At 42.2% G+C, this 17647-nt stretch overlaps 1 protein-coding gene and 1 long non-coding RNA gene across 2 annotated transcripts in view; one reads left to right on the plus strand and one right to left on the minus strand.

Moving 5' to 3' along the window:
* The window catches only part of LAMA1 (laminin subunit alpha 1), a gene marked incomplete at its 5' end in the record, with an annotated part of 146381 nt that extends 142766 nt beyond the window's left edge, over positions 1–3615 (plus strand). Inside the window, 2 exons of the mRNA XM_082641419.1 lie at positions 2396–2618; positions 3249–3615. Coding sequence (XP_082497545.1) covers positions 2396–2618; positions 3249–3409 — 384 coding nt within the window. The 3' untranslated portion in view covers positions 3410–3615. The remainder of the gene's footprint in view (positions 1–2395; positions 2619–3248) is intronic.
* On the minus strand, positions 35–17526 carry LOC309815023. The gene is made up of 3 exons (XR_014295788.1): positions 16994–17526; positions 6534–6568; positions 35–1506 (listed from the first exon to the last, which is right to left on the minus strand). It is a non-coding gene; the product is annotated as an uncharacterized lncRNA (long non-coding RNA).
* Positions 17527–17647: the final 121 nt, after the last annotated feature.

Here is a 17647-nt window from a genome sequence, read left to right on the forward strand (position 1 = left end):
TAACTACAATACAAAAAACTTTTTTTTCCCCTGAAAACCATCTGAAAGTAAGTTACCAACCAAATGCCCCACTCTCCCTAATATTTGTTAACTTTTTATTTGGAAATCATTATAGATGATAAGAAGCTGCAATGTAATGTACAGGGAGGTCCTCATGTGCCCTTCACCTAGGTTTCTCCAGGGTTAGCATCCTGCATAACTAGTACATCAAATCTATAAAACTGACATTGGCTCAATCCACAGAGGTTATTCAGTTACGCTAGTTACACGTGTTTACGAGAGTGTGTGTAGCTCTTTACAATTTTATCACACGGGCAGCTTCATGTAACCACCACAATCAGGATGATGGTACCATTACCACAAGGCTCCCTCAAGCCACCCCCTTCATACCCACACCGACTCCCTCCCCCTGCATCCCTCACCCCTGCAACCACTGATCTGCTTTCTGTCGCTCTGATTGTTTATTCACAGCTGTTACATAAATTAAATCATGTAGTATGTATTCTCTTGAGATTGGTTTTTTACACTCTCTCATTTCCTTGCAGTTTATCCAGGTTTGTTGTGAGTATCGATGACAATTCATTTCTTTTTATTACAGAGTATTCCATAAGATGGATGCACAACGGTCTAATTTTTTTAATACAAAAACATAATTGTTTTCTATAACTTCCTTATCCCCAGAGGGCCAGATGAGAACTTGGGAAGGTCTGCTATACCACTCATCAGACATGGGGAGTCAAGGTGGTGGTCTCTCGGGTCCTCTCTCTCCCTAATGCACTTTTACTGCACTGTGGTCAACTCATGTTGTTGTGGGATTATGATGCTTGACTCTTCCTGAGCTACTTACTGCCTCCTGGAAGGCAAGGAACAAGTCTCTTGATTCTCCCAAACTTATTAGCTTGTTTCTCGTATTTCCCTACTTACTCCCCACTGGGACTTTGGCCCCTAGGATATCCTAGAATGGGGGTGGGGAGGATATAATAAAGTCACAAGTCCTTCACCTCTTCTCCCCCTTTATGTCATCTTCATGTTGAAACAAAAGTGCCTTTACATCCTATTGCTGCCGCTCTGCACTGTGGCTTATAGCCAACATCTTTTCTTAGCTGTACTTCAAAAGAATTTTGAAAATTTTTTTATCCATTTGTACATTTAAAAAATTTTTATTTTATTTATTAATTTATTTTTGGCTGTGTTGGGTCTTTGTTGCTGCGTGCGGGCTTTCTCTAGTTGTGGCGAGCGGGGGCTACTCCTTGCTGCGGTGTGCGGGCTTCTCACTGCGGTGGCTTCTCGTTGTGGAGCACGGGCTCCAGGCGCGCGGGCTTCAGTAGCTGTGGCTCACAGGCTCTAGAGCACAGGCTCAGTAGTTGCAGCTCACTGGCTTAGTTACTCCGCGGCATGTGGGATCTTTCTGGACCAGAGCTCAAATCCACATCCCCCGCCTTGGCAGGCGGACTCCTAACCACTGCGCCACCAGGGAAGCCCCGTTTGCACATTTTTATGTGACATCTGAAAAATGTTATCAGAAGTGTTAACAGTTGCAAAAATGTAATTTCTTATGTATTGTATATTTTACTTCTATTATTGGCTTATTATTTATTCTTTTAAAAATATTTCTAGTGGCTGCCCAAGTCTTTACAGTATATCTCTTTAATTTGTCACAGTCTACCTTGAAATGAGTAGCTTCACATATAGCATAAGAACCTTACAACAGGATAGTCATAATTCTTACCTCTCACCTTCTGCACGTCTCCAATTTTTTGTGCTACCACTTGCTGTAGGAGAGCATCTATGGTTTGTCAGAAGGGAGTTAGTAAATGTTCCTTCACAGGTGCTATAGGAACTGACACCCTCAGTAAACCCAGGGGCTCCTGTTGTGCTGAAAATGAGGCACTGATCTGAGGATGCAATGCTAAGATCGTGGCTCAGGCTTGTTCCCATGGAGGTGGCCATTTTCCATTCTGAAACCTCGGGAATAGGATAGCATCAGAATCCTTAAGAGGCTATTTTTCAAAACCATTGTTTGTTTTTCATAGTTAGCCCTCCTTTTTATTTTTTATTTATTTATTTTTTTTTTTCTTTTTGCGGTATGCGGGCCTCTCACTGTTGTGGCCTCTCCTGTTGCGGAGCACAGGCTCCGGATGCGCAGGCCCAGCGGCCGTGGCTCACGGGCCCACCCGCTCTGCGGCATATGGGATCCTCCCAGACCGGGGCACGAACCCGTGTCCCCTGCATCGGCAGGCGGACTCTCAACCACTGCGCCACCAGGGAGGCCCAGCCCTCCTTTTTAGAAGAATGCTCTGATTTTTTCCACTCCACGAACATTATGTGAATGGACTGTGTTCCTTAAATAGGGAAAAATTCACCAAGATATTTGCTGTGTCTATTGTTTGTTTAGCTCTTGTTTCACGTTAACAATGGTGCTGGTAGGATAACAGCCACATACGAACCCAAAGCTCCCAATACTCTCTGTGATGGAAAATGGCACACACTTCAGGCAAACAAAAGCAAACATCGTGTGGTTCTGATTGTCGATGGGAATGCAGTTCGAGCTGAAAGTCTACACACCCAGTCTACCTCTGCTGACACCAACAATCCCATTTATGTTGGTGGCTATCCTGGTGCGTATGTCGTCTGCTCTGCTCATTCACTTTTGAGGGGCATTGCCACTGGGGAAAGTCTTAGTTCATGTGGATATAGAATAGGGATGAAGAAAAATACATGGCTTGGGTGATAAATCCTTTACCATTTTAGAAAGTCTATTTCAAATTCCTAGGAATTCTTGGAAAAATTAAAATAAGCTACACACATAAGGTAATCACTAGGTAAGACTCCGAGAACATCGGATGTGATGTACAGGAAGCTGGATGACTTCACTGAGAAAGATCTTCTCAGATGACCCCCAAGTTGGGAATCATTTTAGGGGTCAGTAATCATTTTAGAGGACAAACATGTGTCCTATGCTCTCACATCGATTTCTGGATTCAAATTATGAATTTTAGATGTTCCAAGTAATTGATACAAATGTTAATAAAATAAAAATCCCTTTTATGACTTTTTAAGTCACTATACCTTAAAATTGTTTACTAGTAGTTTTCTATGAATTCTGCTATCACTGAAGCCACTTATGTAGAAAAATATTCTTCTAATTTTGATCTGGAAACCACAAGAAGTTATTTTTGTTCCTATTGTGCTACCTATGTCATTTAGCAAAATTTAACACTATTTATCTTCTCTTCTTTCCCAAACAGCTGATGTAAAGCAAAACTGCCTGAGCAGCCAGACCTCCTTCCGGGGCTGTTTGAGAAAACTCACTCTAATTAAGGGCCCACAAGTGCAATCCTATGACTTCAGCACAGCTTTTGACCTACAAGGAGTTTTCCCTCATTCCTGTCCTGGGACTGAGTCCTGAACTTTGGGGAACTCCTCAGTTGGGAATCATCATTTATATTTTGAGGAGAATTATTTGGTGAATTAAAACCTTTACAGTTCAGATTTCATTTCCAACTCAGGTTAAATGTTCCCAGAGAGAAATTTTTTGTTTATGTCAAACTAAAACCACATGTACAACAAATACCTCTATTAAATAGTTTAAAATGTAAATTGAATTCACTGGCTCTTTCTTTAAAGTTTTTTAAATGAAACTTTAAAAATGTTGAATATTCTATTGACTACTTGACAGTATTTCATGTTTTGCATTTTGAACTTTTAAAAAATAAAATATCACTATAGACGATAATAGATTAGAGCAGAGTATGAATACTTTCATTTCTTTATCAAGATTTTAAGCTCCAATTCCTACAAAGAACATGTATTCAATAATACTACTGGGTACGTTCCAGCAGAGGGCACCAGCTGTTGGCCCCAAAAGCACTTTAAACACCAGCAAGTCACAGGGCAAAGGGAACACAGGAAGAAGGCAGAGCCTCCTCTAGACATATCCTTGTTTGGTAAGGACCTAACCTAACAGAGTATTTTCCAAACGAAAGAAAAAAAAAAGTGGCCTCATAACTCGTTAGCTCTTCTTTTACTGTTAATTTTATTTTCACTCCTTGGGATGAGACAGTTTTCCTTGATCAGCTACTTTTTCTGGGAGAATGTGTGTAAATTCCAGAAGGAGGAAAATTTTAAAGCCATAAATATATTTTAACGAACTAAGCAGTTTTAAACTAAGATCTCTGAAGGATCATTTAATTCCCTGCAAATATATTTTAGTTTTGCTCTGCAGCCGTGGCTGGAGTCAAAATGGCTAGTATTCCATTTGCTTCAGAAAAATGACTGCACTTTGCAAATGCTTACTTGAAGAGAGGTCTCTACCACTCTTAGAAATGACCTGCTTTTATAATATGGAAGGTGATAGGTTCAGTTTCTATTTCTGTGAGAGATTTTAATTTCATAAACAAGGAAGACAACTGTGGTCCTGGGCCCTGTCCTTCTGTGCCTTGCTCATGTTTGTGAACCCTTGTAGCGATCTGCACCTCCTGGCTGATGCAATTCCTTCCCAGTAAACAACTGCATGAAGATATTAGGAAAGGTAGCAGCCAACTGTGGGAGTGCTGTCTGTTCTATAGCATCTGGCAATTTAAGGAATTCAGACAACTGCAGACTTAAGGCAGCTCACTTGGCAGCTGGATTAGGAAAAGGGCATTTGCCATCCCAGCAGTGAAAATGCACAAGGGGCCCCCTCACTGTGCCGTGGGTGGCCTTTCTGTTCATGTTTCTATGGAAACCATCTACAGCGGGAGATGACGGCTCAGACATTCTAGACCTTGGTTCATCACACTGGGTGAGGAAAAGATGCAAACCAGGACAGACAGCAGGTTGTAGAGTTGCCATGGGCTTTTGCCCCTCTCTCCCCCTCCCCACTTGTTAATAAAGCTAAAGCAGAGTTTGGGCCTTTCGTGGTTATAACTATTCCCAAGGCCTCTCTTAGAAGACCCCCTCAAGGGAGCACCCAGCTCTCTCCCCTTTGGCCTTTACAGAGCACGAGTAGAGCCACCCTTGGTTTGGCTGTCTCCCCATGATGGTAAAGAACCTGGGCTCCAGCTCAGACACCTGGCTCTGACTCTCACTGCAGGGCCTTATGCTGGTTCCTTAACCTCTCTCAGCAAGGCAGGATTCAGGTCTTTAGTGTAAGGTTGCCTGATAAACTACAGGACACCCAGTTAAATTTGAATTTCAGATAAACAATGAACATGTTTTTAACTATTCCACAATATCATATATATATATATATATATATATATATATATATTTTTTTTTTTTTTTTTTTTTTTTTTCCGTACGTGGGCCTCTCACTGTTGTGGCCTCTCCCGTTGCGGAGCACAGGCTCCGGATGCGCAGGCTCAGCGGCCATGGCTCACGGGCCCAGCCGCTCCGCGGCATATGGGATCCTCCCAGACCGGGGCACGAACCCGTATCTCCTGCATCGGCAGGCGGACTCTCAACCACTGCGCCACCAGGGAGGCCCTATCATATATTTTTTATTTGCTAAATCTGGCAATCCCACTTTACAGGCTCCAAGGGCCTAGAAAGATTGATACCCCTTCCCTCCCTACCAAATAATTCAAAAAAAATGTTTAAATCTACACCTTAAAAGACATGCAATATAACTTGCTGAAGATCATACTTTTCCCATGATGCTTTTATTGAAACATCAGATTATTTTCAAAACCTATTTTTGGTGGCCCAAGCATTTGCTTAGTTTGTTAATCCATCACTGTTTTTAAAAATTGTGGTAAAATATAGATAGCATAAAACCATTTTTACTGGGGCTCCCCTGGTGGTGCAGTAGTCAAGAATCCACCTGCCAATGCAGGGGACACGGGTTCAAGCCCTGGTCTGGGAAGATCCCACGTGCCACGGAGCAACTAAGCCTGTGTGCCACAACTACTGAGCCTGCGATCTAGAGCCCGTGTGCCACAACTACTGAGCCCACACGCCTAGAGCTGGTGCTCCACAACAAGAGGCGGCACTGTAATGAGAAGCCCACGCACCACAACCAAGAGCAACCACTGCTTGCTGCAACTAAAGAAAGCCCGCGAGCAGCAACGAAGACCCAACAGAGCCAAAAATAAATAAATTTATTAAAAAAACATTTTTACCACTATCTTAACCACTTTTTAAGTTATTTAACCACTATTTTAACCATTTTTAAGTGTATAGTTCTCTGGTTTTAGGTACTTTTTTTTTTTTTTTTTTTTTGCGGTACGCAGGCCTCTCACTGTTGTGGCCTCTCCCGTTGCAGAGCACAGGCTCCGGACGCGCAGGCTCAGCAGCCATGGCTCACGGGCCCAGCCGCTCCGCAGCATGTGGGATCTTCCCGGACCGGGGCACGAACCCGTGTCCCCTGCATCGGCAGGCGGCCTCTCAACCACTGCGCCACCAGGGAAGCCCTTCAGTGCTGTTTCTAAGCCTCAATCTTCTACCTGTAAGGTGTAGTTATGATACCAACCATGGAAAGGCATATATTTGGAAATATTACTAAAATTGACTCAAAAAGAAGGAGAAAATCTGGATAAGCAAATAACACTGACCTTAATCCTCAGTGAGATATAATCCTCAGTCAAACCTGCTGGCAAAAAAAAGTGCAAGGATCAGTTGGTTTAAAGACAAGCTTTATTAAACACCAGCAACAAGAAAAAGAAAACTAACCAATGCATTTAACACAGCTGGTATAACCTTTATGAGGCCTGATTTATATAATACCTTATTGATTTTCCTATATTATCTGTCTCTACAACCATCTCTAAAAGGATGCATCATAATTAGGGATGATGTACACGTGACTGGATATGGAACAACCATATTCAACACAGGCTTATGAATTAAGTGCCAGTTTAGTATCCAAACCAGAAATTGAGATGAAAATAGATTAAATGCCCTGTTAGAATTGATGGGCCAGGAGGCATGTGTATTCTCACCTTAGAACACTATAAATCAAGGGCTAAGTTGTGGTACCATGAGAAAGACAGGTCTGGGAAGGTTTAAAGAGGTAGCTGTAACTAGGCTTTGCAGAATGCACACGAGCAGCTTTTGTGGGCCACAGACAATTTACAAAGTGCTTTCTTATGCACGGTGTTGTTTGGGTCTAGAGAGGAGGTGTGGAACCATGACACCTGGGTCTAAGCTGCCCAGCTGAAAGAAAGGGGAGTGTTAGGAATAATGGGGGGCAGGTGGGAGAACGGGCAGGTGGAGAGAGAACAGAGTGGATGGGGCCTAATCACGGAGAGCCCAAAAGTTAAGGAGGTAGGAAGGAGACTGGATGCAATGCCTTATGAAGTGTCAGGGTTTTCCATTAGGAGAGTGGTGTGATGAAACGGTGCATTTGAAATCATAAACTAGCTGGAGAGTGCAGCCTGAGTCAGCCAGTTGAGCAACACTACTTGAGTGGTGGCTGATACCAGGGCAGTGATAAAGGACAAGAGAGGTGTATAGGAACGTTAGAGGCTCCAGCAGTGCATTAGCTTTAGGCAGTAAAGGATCGGGAGCTTGGACAATGAGAACGGTGGTTCCACAGACAGGAGGTAAATTGAGAAAAATTATGAACTTAAGCTTTGAATGTATTGAATTTGAGAGAATGGTGAGAACATCTGAATGGAGGTGTCTCAGCCAGCTGGCTGGATTAAGGACTGGCCCAGGACTCTTCTCACTACTGCAAGCTTTGTCATTTATATATCAAACAGTATTTGTCTTTCTCTGTATGACTTACTTCACTATGCATAATACCCTCCAATTCCACCCATGTTGTTGCAAAAGAGCAAAATTTCATTCTTTTTTAATTTTTAATGGCTGAATTCCACTGTATGTACATGTACCACATCTTTATCCATTTGTCTGTTGATGGACACTTGTGTTGCTTCCATATCTTGGATACTGTAAATAATGCTACTACATTGCTATATTGCAATGCTACACTGGAGTGCATGTATCTTTTCAAATTAGTATTTTTGTTTTTTAATGGTTCTTATTTACGCTCATTTTCCCCCTCAGATTGTACGTGCTCCTCAACAATCTGTTAATTGGTTCATAGCTCCTGGAAGGTCTATATTGTGTTGGATATTTCTTGGGCATTTCTCCCAGAGCTAAAATAATTAGGACCTATGGGAGATTATTAGTAGATAATTGTTGAGTTGAATATTAGTTTATCTTTTTTTCCCAAAAATACCTCAGCAGTGTAGTTCTTCCTATAAATTTCAAAAGTTCTTTGCAAATGTAATTCCTCTGAGCCATCTAATAAGCATAGAGCAAATGGCAGAATAAGCCTCTTTTGCAAGATATTCCCAAAAGAAGTTCTAAAGGCCGAACAGTTTTCATAATATCAATACGTAGTGAAATTTTCAGCTTAATATTCTGAAGTGTCAAAACTATCAGGATTTTTTCAAACTGTGACAAAGACATAGCTCATGTTCCTTTCAAACTCTCTCAGGGTCCAGCAATGGGACCATCACTGTTGTCTGAAGCAAGGACTTGGGTAAAAACATAATGGAAATCATTTTTTTCTCTCTGAGTAACACAATTTAGAAATAATATTTTCTTCTCAGAGTATATATAGTGGGTAATATTTAATTATAACGTATTAAAACACAAACTCCCATCTTGAATATTGAAAAGCTGTGGTGGTCCCTGTTTACATAATTAGAGGAATTTCATTGACATGAAAGAGTAAAGTTTATGGCAGTTTGTTTTAGTCAGAACCATTATAAACATCAAGCATTTCATCAACAATTTAATTTTTAGCATGTGTTCAAAGTCCAAATGTGACTGTCTGTTATGAATAAAAACATAGTAAAAACTTTAATAAAAATTGAAAAGCACTGAGTTGTGTCCCAATAGGTGCTGAACAATTAGGGAAAGAACATCAGTCAAGGGAGCAGATGGGAGCTTGTGAGGAACAGACACACCAGAGGTTACATGTGGTGTGTAACCAAAATGGTGTGTATCCATTTGCAACCAGACTAGAAAGGTAAGCAGGATTTAGGTGTGGTTAGGAAATTAATGAGTCTGATTAAATGTATTAAGTTGATTTAAATGTAATTCTGGGACTTCCCTGGTGGCGCAGTGGTTAAGAAACCGCCAGCCAATGCAGGGGACACAGGTTCGAGCCCTGGTCCAGGAAGATCCCACATGCCGCAGAGCAACTAAGCCTGTGCACCACAACTACTGAGCCTGCACTCTAGAGCCTGCAAGCCACAACTACTGAGCCCACGAGCCACAACTACTAAAGCCCGCACGCCTAGAGCCTGTGCTCCACAAGAGAAGCCACCACAATGAGAAGCCCGTGCACCACAATGAAGAGTAGCCCCCGCTCGCCACAACTAGAGAAAGCCCGTGCGCAGCAATGAAGACCCAATGCAGCCAAAAATAAATAAATAAATTTATAAAAAATAAAAATTAAAAAAAATGTAATTCTGTACCTTTGAAGTTTGATTAAATTGATCATGGAGTTTAAGAAAAAAATACGAGTGAGAAAGGCAAAATGTGGAAAATCATCTGGCAGGCTAAACTCACTAAGTCTGGCTGGAAAAAAATGTTCAAACTCAGAACACTCTGTGAAAATCTTTCAATCTTCTAGGTGAGATCAGAAGTGAACTGAAGAAAGCACTTCTTAATAGGCTAACCTAAAAGAGAACACTTTTTCCTCCTCTTGTTGTTATACTGGAATTGAGTAAAGTTGGGGAGAAAAAGGAGAGGAATCCTAAAATGGTAAAGTGACTAGACAAATCAGTGAATTATTGCTGACTTATAGCAATTCCCGAAGTCAAGTGAAAGGTATGCATTTGTGTGTGTGTGTATGTATGTGTGTGTGTGTGTGCGTGTGTGTGTGTGTGTGTGTTTTAGTTGATATATAACCAACAGAAAGTGGGATAGAACTTATGGTCTGAACATAACCTAGTCGATTTCTTACTAAAACACAAAACATCAACAATTCTTCAGTGACGTATAATAGGACCCAGGGTCTACAATACATAACATTCACATTTGTTATGTCCAGGATACAACTCAAAATCTTTCAACATATTGATACATACAACCAGGAAAATAGGGCCAATTCTCAAGGGGAAAAAAATGCCAACCTCAAAATGGAACTAAAAGACAAAAACCTTAAAGCAATGATTATATCTATGCTACATAAGGTCAGGGTAAATACATCTGAAATGAATGAAATGATACAAATTCTCAACAGAGAAATGGAAAATAGAAAAAGGAACCGACTGAAAATTACTGAACTGAAAAATACAATATCTGAAGTGAAAAAAATCACTGGATAGTCTCAATATCAGAATGTAGATGGTAAAGGAAAGGGTCAGCAAACTTGAAAATAGAACAATGAAAATTATCCAACATAACAAACAGAGAGATAAAAGATTGAAAAAAACCCCAGAGTGTCAGGTAGATAACTTCTACAGATCTATCATAATTGGAGCCCCATAGGCAGAAGAGAGAGTGGTTGGAACAAAATTTTTTCATCAAGAATGACAAAAAGTCCCCCAAATGTAGTGAAATACATACATTTACAGATTCAGAACACTCAGCAAACTCCATACAGAAAAATTTCAAAGAAAACAATGCCTCAACACAATAATCAAACTTCTAAAATCCAAAAGTAATTGAAGAATTATTGAAATCAGCTAGAGGAAAAAAGCACACATTACATACCGAGGAACAATGATTCAAATATCTATGAATTTCTCAGGAGAAATCCCAAAGGCCAGAAGATAGCAGAACTACATCTTTAATGTACAAAAAGAAAAGAGTTTATCAACCCAGAATTCTACATCCAGTGAAAATATAAAAGTATCTTTCAGGGCTTCCCTGGTGGCACAGTGGTTGAGAGTCCACCTGCCGATGCAGGGGACACAGGTTCGTGCCCCAGTCCAGGAAGATCCCACATGCCACAGAGCGGCTAGGCCCGTGAGCCATGGCCGCTGAGCCTGTGCGTCCGGAGCCTGTGCTCCGCAACGGGAGAGGCCACAACAGTGAGAGGCCTGCATACTGCAAAAAACAACAACAAAAAAACAACAAAAAAAAGTATCTTTCAGAGATAAAAGCAAAATAAGGACATTCTCAGATGAAAGAAAACAAAAGATAATTCATCAGGAGCAGTCCTGCTCTTGTATCCAGAATATATAAAGAACTCTTATAACTCAATAATAATACAAACAACCCAATTAAAAATGAGCAAAAGATATGAATGGATACTTCACAAAAGAAGAAATATGAATGACCAAATGCAGAAGAAAAGACTCATCATCATTAGTCATTAGGAAAATGTAAATTAAAACCAAAAAAGATTCAACTATATACTATCTAGAATGGCGAAGTGTTTACAAGGACATTGAGCAACTGTAACTCTTGTAAACTGCTGGTGGGAATATACAATGGTTCAACCACCTTGGAAAAGTTTGGTAATTTCTTTAAAAAGTTAAATATACACCCACCACATGTCCATTCTATTCTATTCTTGGTTTTTATGAGAGAGAAATAAAAACATATATCTACACAAAGACTTGTAGATACACATCCTTAGGAGATTTATTTGTAGTAGCCAAAAACTAGAAACATCCCAGATGTCCATCAATACAAGAATTGATAAAGTGTGGTATATTCATATACTGGAATATTACATAGAAATAACAAGGAATAAACAATTGATACATCAACAACATGGATGAATCTTAGAAATATCAGAATTATGCTGAATGAAAAAAGCCTTACACAAAAATACATATTGTACGATATCATTTATATAAAAAACTAGAAAATGACTGAGGTCGAGAGAGGAACAGGTTTCAAATTGGCGTGAGGAGACTTTTTGGGGTGATGGAACTGTTGACTATTTTGTTAGTGGCGATGGTTTCATGGGTCTATACATATATCAAAACCAGTCATTTTACATATCTGCTGTTTAACTGTACTTAATATACCTCAATAAAGTTGTAAAAAAAATAATTTAAAAATGTTGACAACACAAATCCTCTCTCTTTAGTCCTATGGCTATTAATAGGCTCAATTTAAATTCCACATGGGCATTTGAATTTGTTACATCAAAGCATGCTTATAACACTGAACATTCTTGCAGGGAAGACACCGTCCCTGCAATCACATTACATGAGTGACCAGGGACCTGGGGGGTTTGCAGTTCTCCATTAAGTGAAATATTCAAGGTAATTGAAATCTCTGCTTATGTCAGTATTAACTACAAATTTCCATGTGTTTCAGATTTCTCCAATTCTTACTGTCTATGAAATGATGAGAAATGAATTTTTAATTGATTGAGGATCTGGCTAGGCCCCAGGGTAGTCATTTTAAACCTGTACAAATAGCAGGTAAGAAAAGATAGAAGGCTTATATGATCTGACCCAAAACACTCTGGAAGGAAATTTTAAAAAATAAATACAATTCTTCTCAGACCTGTCTAACACGCCCATGCAGAAAACAGGAGAATATGCCAGGGAATGAATATTGAGGGCTTGGGAAGGGGTGGGCTTAGAAGCGGAGGAGGGGAATATAAGGCTGGCTAAGAGAATATTTATTGCTATGCAGGCACTTTCCCCACAAAAAATAAAACATGGTTCTTGATTTTTGTTATATATTTTTTTCTCTTACCAGTCTGATCTTAAATCATTGAGAACTCATTTCAGTCATTTCAGGTCATCGATCACTATCACTCTTAATATTATGTTTTTAATCATGTACAAAATAGTCTTTAAATACTAAAATTCCATTTTTGCTTGACTTCACACTCTGAAGACATTCAGTGTGTGTTTTTCTCAGATAAATGTTAATAAATTTCACTTCCAATCCCCTAAATGTGGATGTTCCCCAAATTTCCAATATTGACTGTCTTTCTGTTTTTCCTGTCTTTAACTTTGACCTCATCTACATATAAGGTTTCAAACATATCCGAGGTACAAAGTATTCCAAAAGATTCAAAAAGTCAATATTCACAGTCCTGACTTGTCCTTCAAAATCCAGTTCCTGCTGCTACGAAGCATTTCCACTTGGATGTGTCACCCAGCACCTCAGACTCACCTTGTCCAAACATGCCTATTTCCTCCCCACCTCTAGCCCACCCAATTAATTTCATCTCTGGATTTCCCTATTTTTATTGGTGCTACTATCATTCTTTCAATAGGTTATAAATTATCCCATTGTTAGAAATGTCAGGATAATGCTAATACTCATATCCAACGAGTCAGCCAGTGTTACTGCTTTTCCCTTCAAAATGTGTTTTGCATTCCCAACTTTATTTCCGTTTGCTAGTTTTTGTCTTTTTCCACTCATTCAATAAATACATATACAGCAATAACTATATGAGAGGCACTATTCTTGGTCCTGGGGTACGAACGAAACAGACCAAGTCACACCCCTCCTGACTTCATCTATCCTACCACCTTGGTGTCAGTCTCTTCCAGCTTGAGGGGGGCTGTCTACTCAGTGCAGCCTGCTTGCACTGCTAAAGTGCTCCTTTGCTACATCACTACGCCCCCTCTTGCCTCTCAAGGGCTCTGTAAGATAAATTCCACCCTCTTAGAGTTCCATCCCCTACAGTCTATGGAGGACCATCCCAAACTCCTTACCTCCCTGGCCCTCTGTCCAGGCCAAAATTGGATCTTTGCTTTTGGCTCATTCCCACTTCATTACTCTTGCCTGTTATACTTTTCCATCTAAAATTTATTCTTCTCATCTCTCTACATGTGACATTCTTAAATTCCCCCTCTTATGTGAATTCTTCCCAGCCCACTTCTACCTTTCTTGCCCACTTCTGAATTATTTTATCACATATACCTGGCAATTAATCATGGTTTACCTTAGGGCACCTACTGCATTGCAAAGGACTCCTTATTAACTGCATTGTTATTTATCTTTAAATGTTTGTCTTTTCACCAATCTTAAGTAGTTAAGTTAAACAATAGCTGATGCAATATATCTGACTGCAAGAAATTGCATACCAGCCTGTCCTCCCTAACTCATAAAAGTTTGACCAAACCCAAGATCAGAAAGACAGAGTTGAGCCTTGCCTCCTGTTCTCCTTGCTGGTGGACCTAGTAATAAAGCTCTTATTTCCTCAAGGCTGGTGCAATAGTATTGGCTTCCATGCGCATTGGGCAGTAAGCCCTTGCTCAGTAACAAAGGATGTTTACATTTTGTTAGAAAGAAGTGAGGGGACTTCAATCAAAGGGGAAAATATCATTTGAGAGTCTATACAATAATAGCTTAGTTGACATTTGAAGAAAAATGTAAAATATTCAATTCTCCCACTCTTTAAGATATAAGAGCTAATAATTAAAAACATTCTTAATTTCCTTATTAAGGCTTGTTTAGAAAGAGAGAAAAGATGGAGAAAGGAAGAAAATAAGATTTGGTGATTTCCAGGAATGGGGAAAAGATGACAGACACCAAGGGATAGGAAAGGCCATCTCTTCAAGCCCACCCCAATGATCATTCCTATTGTATGGCTACCATAAATACCATACTTTCTTCAACTATTCAAATTACAGATATTTAGTAACACTATCCACCTAAGTTCCTTTGTACTTGTCCACAAGTTCTCATGTTTTTGTTCGGAAAATATTGTCACCTGTTTTACCTAGGCCTCAGTCTAATCCCTATTGCTTCCAGTCTCTCCCCGCTGCTGAATGCTTAGCCAAAAAGTGATCCTTCTTTTCCCTTTTCCCTTACCCCATTCACCCTGTGCCACACTACTGCAAGCAAACTCCCCTCCTAACTTGCTTAGGTGATGTCCATCCCATACCCCTATCCCCATTTCCTCTAGGACAGCAGCACTTTCCACCTGGCCACCTTCATCCTCCCAGCCTTGGGTTAATAAGACATTTACAGAAGTTAAATAATTTGCACTTACTTATATAACCGGTAGGTAGCATACTAAGTATGATTATAGTGATTAAGGGAGATTATAAAGTAATGAAATGGATTTTTCTGTATGGCTTGTGACAAATCTATAGGTACTGCATATATCATGTAAATGAGACCATCTGTGCAATATTTATGCCTGATTAGAAAGATTTCTCATGGGTTGTCTTAGGTGAGCATTGGTCTGCATTCTGCTGAAATACTTCAAGTTTAATGTGCTTTTAGATACTATAGTCAAGAATGGCACATTTTATACCTAAAGATTCCAATCCACAAATGAATTGTTTCGTGCCATTGAGCAGCAACTAGAAAATGTGCTTTGCGTTACATTTACTGTAAGATGCAAATAAAACATTAGAGAGCTTAGCTCCTGCACAGATGATAAAAGGATTACTTGCAACCTTTCAGAAGACACCAAGTGTCTTTAAGAAGAAACCAAAGTTTAAAAGGGAGGATAGTGTTTTCATTCTTCCATATGGGTAATGTGAGCTGTAAACAACGCATAAGGTTGGAGAAGTGGGGCCTGGATCAATTACTGAAAAGGAAGAATAACAAAAATATTTCTCCAAGTTTCTAGAGTTTTAGGGTTCTAGAAAGAGTTCTAGAATTTTTTTTTTTTTGCGGTACACGGGCCTCTCACCGCTGCAGCCCCTCCCGCCACGGAGCACAGGCACCAGACGCGCAGGCCCAGCGGCCATGGCTCACGGGCTCAGTCGCTCCGCGGCACGCAGGATCCTCCCGGACCGGGGCACGAACCCGCGTCCCCTGCATCATCAGCAGGCGGACTCTCAACCACTACGCCACCAGGGAAGCCCGAGTTCTAGAATTTTCAAAGTGCTCTTACGTATATGACCTCACGTTACCATACTGATCCCCAGCAGCAGGCAGAGTAAGTGTAAGGTTCTCCTCCTTACAGAGGAGGAAGCTGAGGCTCAGTGGCAAAATCCTTTATGAAACTTTTCACACCTAATAAATAACAAGGAGGCACAAGTAATCCGAATGTTGTTTTAAAATTTTGGAAACAGCTACCTACTTCCTGAATGGCAGCACTGACCTGACAAACGAAGTTTTCCCTGGATGACTTAGACCAAAAGTAATCTATAGGGGAGGATTTTTAGGCCAAATTATGAATCAAGGTCATGCTGATGGAGTTTTGTTTATTACAGAAATGGATCTCAGGGATCAAATGTAGATAATGAACAACAGAAAAAAAGAAAGGAGCCACAAGATCTTATACTTCCAAGGTGTTAAAGACAACATTCCTTCCCTCGATAATATATACTGAGCAACTACCGCGCGCCAGTCACCATGTTAGATGTTAGGAATCCCGCGGTAAGCAAAACAGGTATTTGCTCCCATCCTCACAGTTTACAATCCAGTGTGTAGGGTGTAGGATGAATGAGATATATATCAAGTTTTTAAAAGAGATCTCAAAACTATATGATTATAAACCACGCTAACACCCCGATCTGACTTCCACTTCCAGAACTAGGAGAAGTAAACTGATGTTTATAAGCCAGCCGGGCTATGGCATTTTTGTCCTAGCAGCCTGAAGGGACTTCGGAGGACTGATCTAACCTGGCCCTCTGGGGGGCCAGAGGAAGCTTCTCTGAGGACGTGATGGAGATGCTGAGGTCTGACGGCTGAGCATGAAGCACGGGTCTGCTGCTGGGGGGCAAGAGGTTGGAGTGGCACTGGAAGGCTGTTAGGCAGGAGGGACAGATGGCGCAGAGGTGCTGAGACGCGGGAGGGGAGGAACAAATCCTAAGAAACCTGAGCTTCTTAGAGGGCTGTCTCCACCCCCGCCTCCCTTTCTCCCTCTATCCTCAATGTAGCATCCACCCCAAGGTCCCCTGACACGGCCTGCACTGAGGTCACCAGCGAAGGCCAGGGTGACTCTAAAGGTCACCTCTCCGGGACCACTTCTCTGCTCAGCAGCCATCAGCGTCCACCTGGGGCAGACACGGTGACGCCCCACCGTGTCCCCCGGGCACCGGCCAGACCACGCCGAACCCGAGCTCCCACCGCCAGCACCGGGCTCTTACCGGGCGCGGCCCCCGCTCACCCACGGAGCAGCCCCGCCTCGGCCCGGGTTTGGCTCCCTGACCCTGGGTCTCACCTGGAAGCCTCGCCGCCTCGAGCCCCGGCGCCCTCTCGGGTCCGCAGCCCCGGCCCAGCCCGCGTCCAGCGCGTGCACGCCTCCCGGTCACTGTCACGGGGCCGTGGGTGTCATTTACTCGCGGAAGGGACGGTGCAAACAAACGGGAGGAGGAAATACTGGGGGACCGGCCGGAGGCCGGCGCGGGGACCGGGCCGGAGTGGCCGGGGCCTGGGCCCCCTCCGCGGCCGGGCCGCCCCCTCGGACGGGCCGCTCCCGGCCTCGGGTCTCGGGAGTCCCAGGAGCCGCCGTTCTCCGTCGGAGGCTCGGCCCTCGCCCGCCTTGGACTCCTGATGGAATATTCGGCCCCGCCGGGTTGAGCAGTTTCATGGTTCTCTGGGGCCCTTTCCTCTCCTTAGACCGGGAAACCCGGGGCAAAGTTGCTTCAGAGCTTCACCTCACAGGTCAGCGTTGTGAGGCGCGAGCTACGCGCTGAAATGCGGAAAGCGTCGTCTATCAGGCCAGTCTGGCCCGCGAGCGTTAGACGTGGCGGGAAAGGATGTGCGCCCCGGAAGTGAGGGCCGCGCGCAGCTACTACGTCAGGGGGTGTGGCCTGAGCTCCAAGGAGGGCTTGAGGGGGGCGAGGCCTACCTGGTAGTGGGCGCGGCGATGGGG

Source organism: Mesoplodon mirus (assembly GCF_964341445.2).
Source record: "Mesoplodon mirus genome assembly, chromosome: 13".
Classification (NCBI taxonomy): Eukaryota; Metazoa; Chordata; class Mammalia; order Artiodactyla; family Ziphiidae; genus Mesoplodon; species Mesoplodon mirus.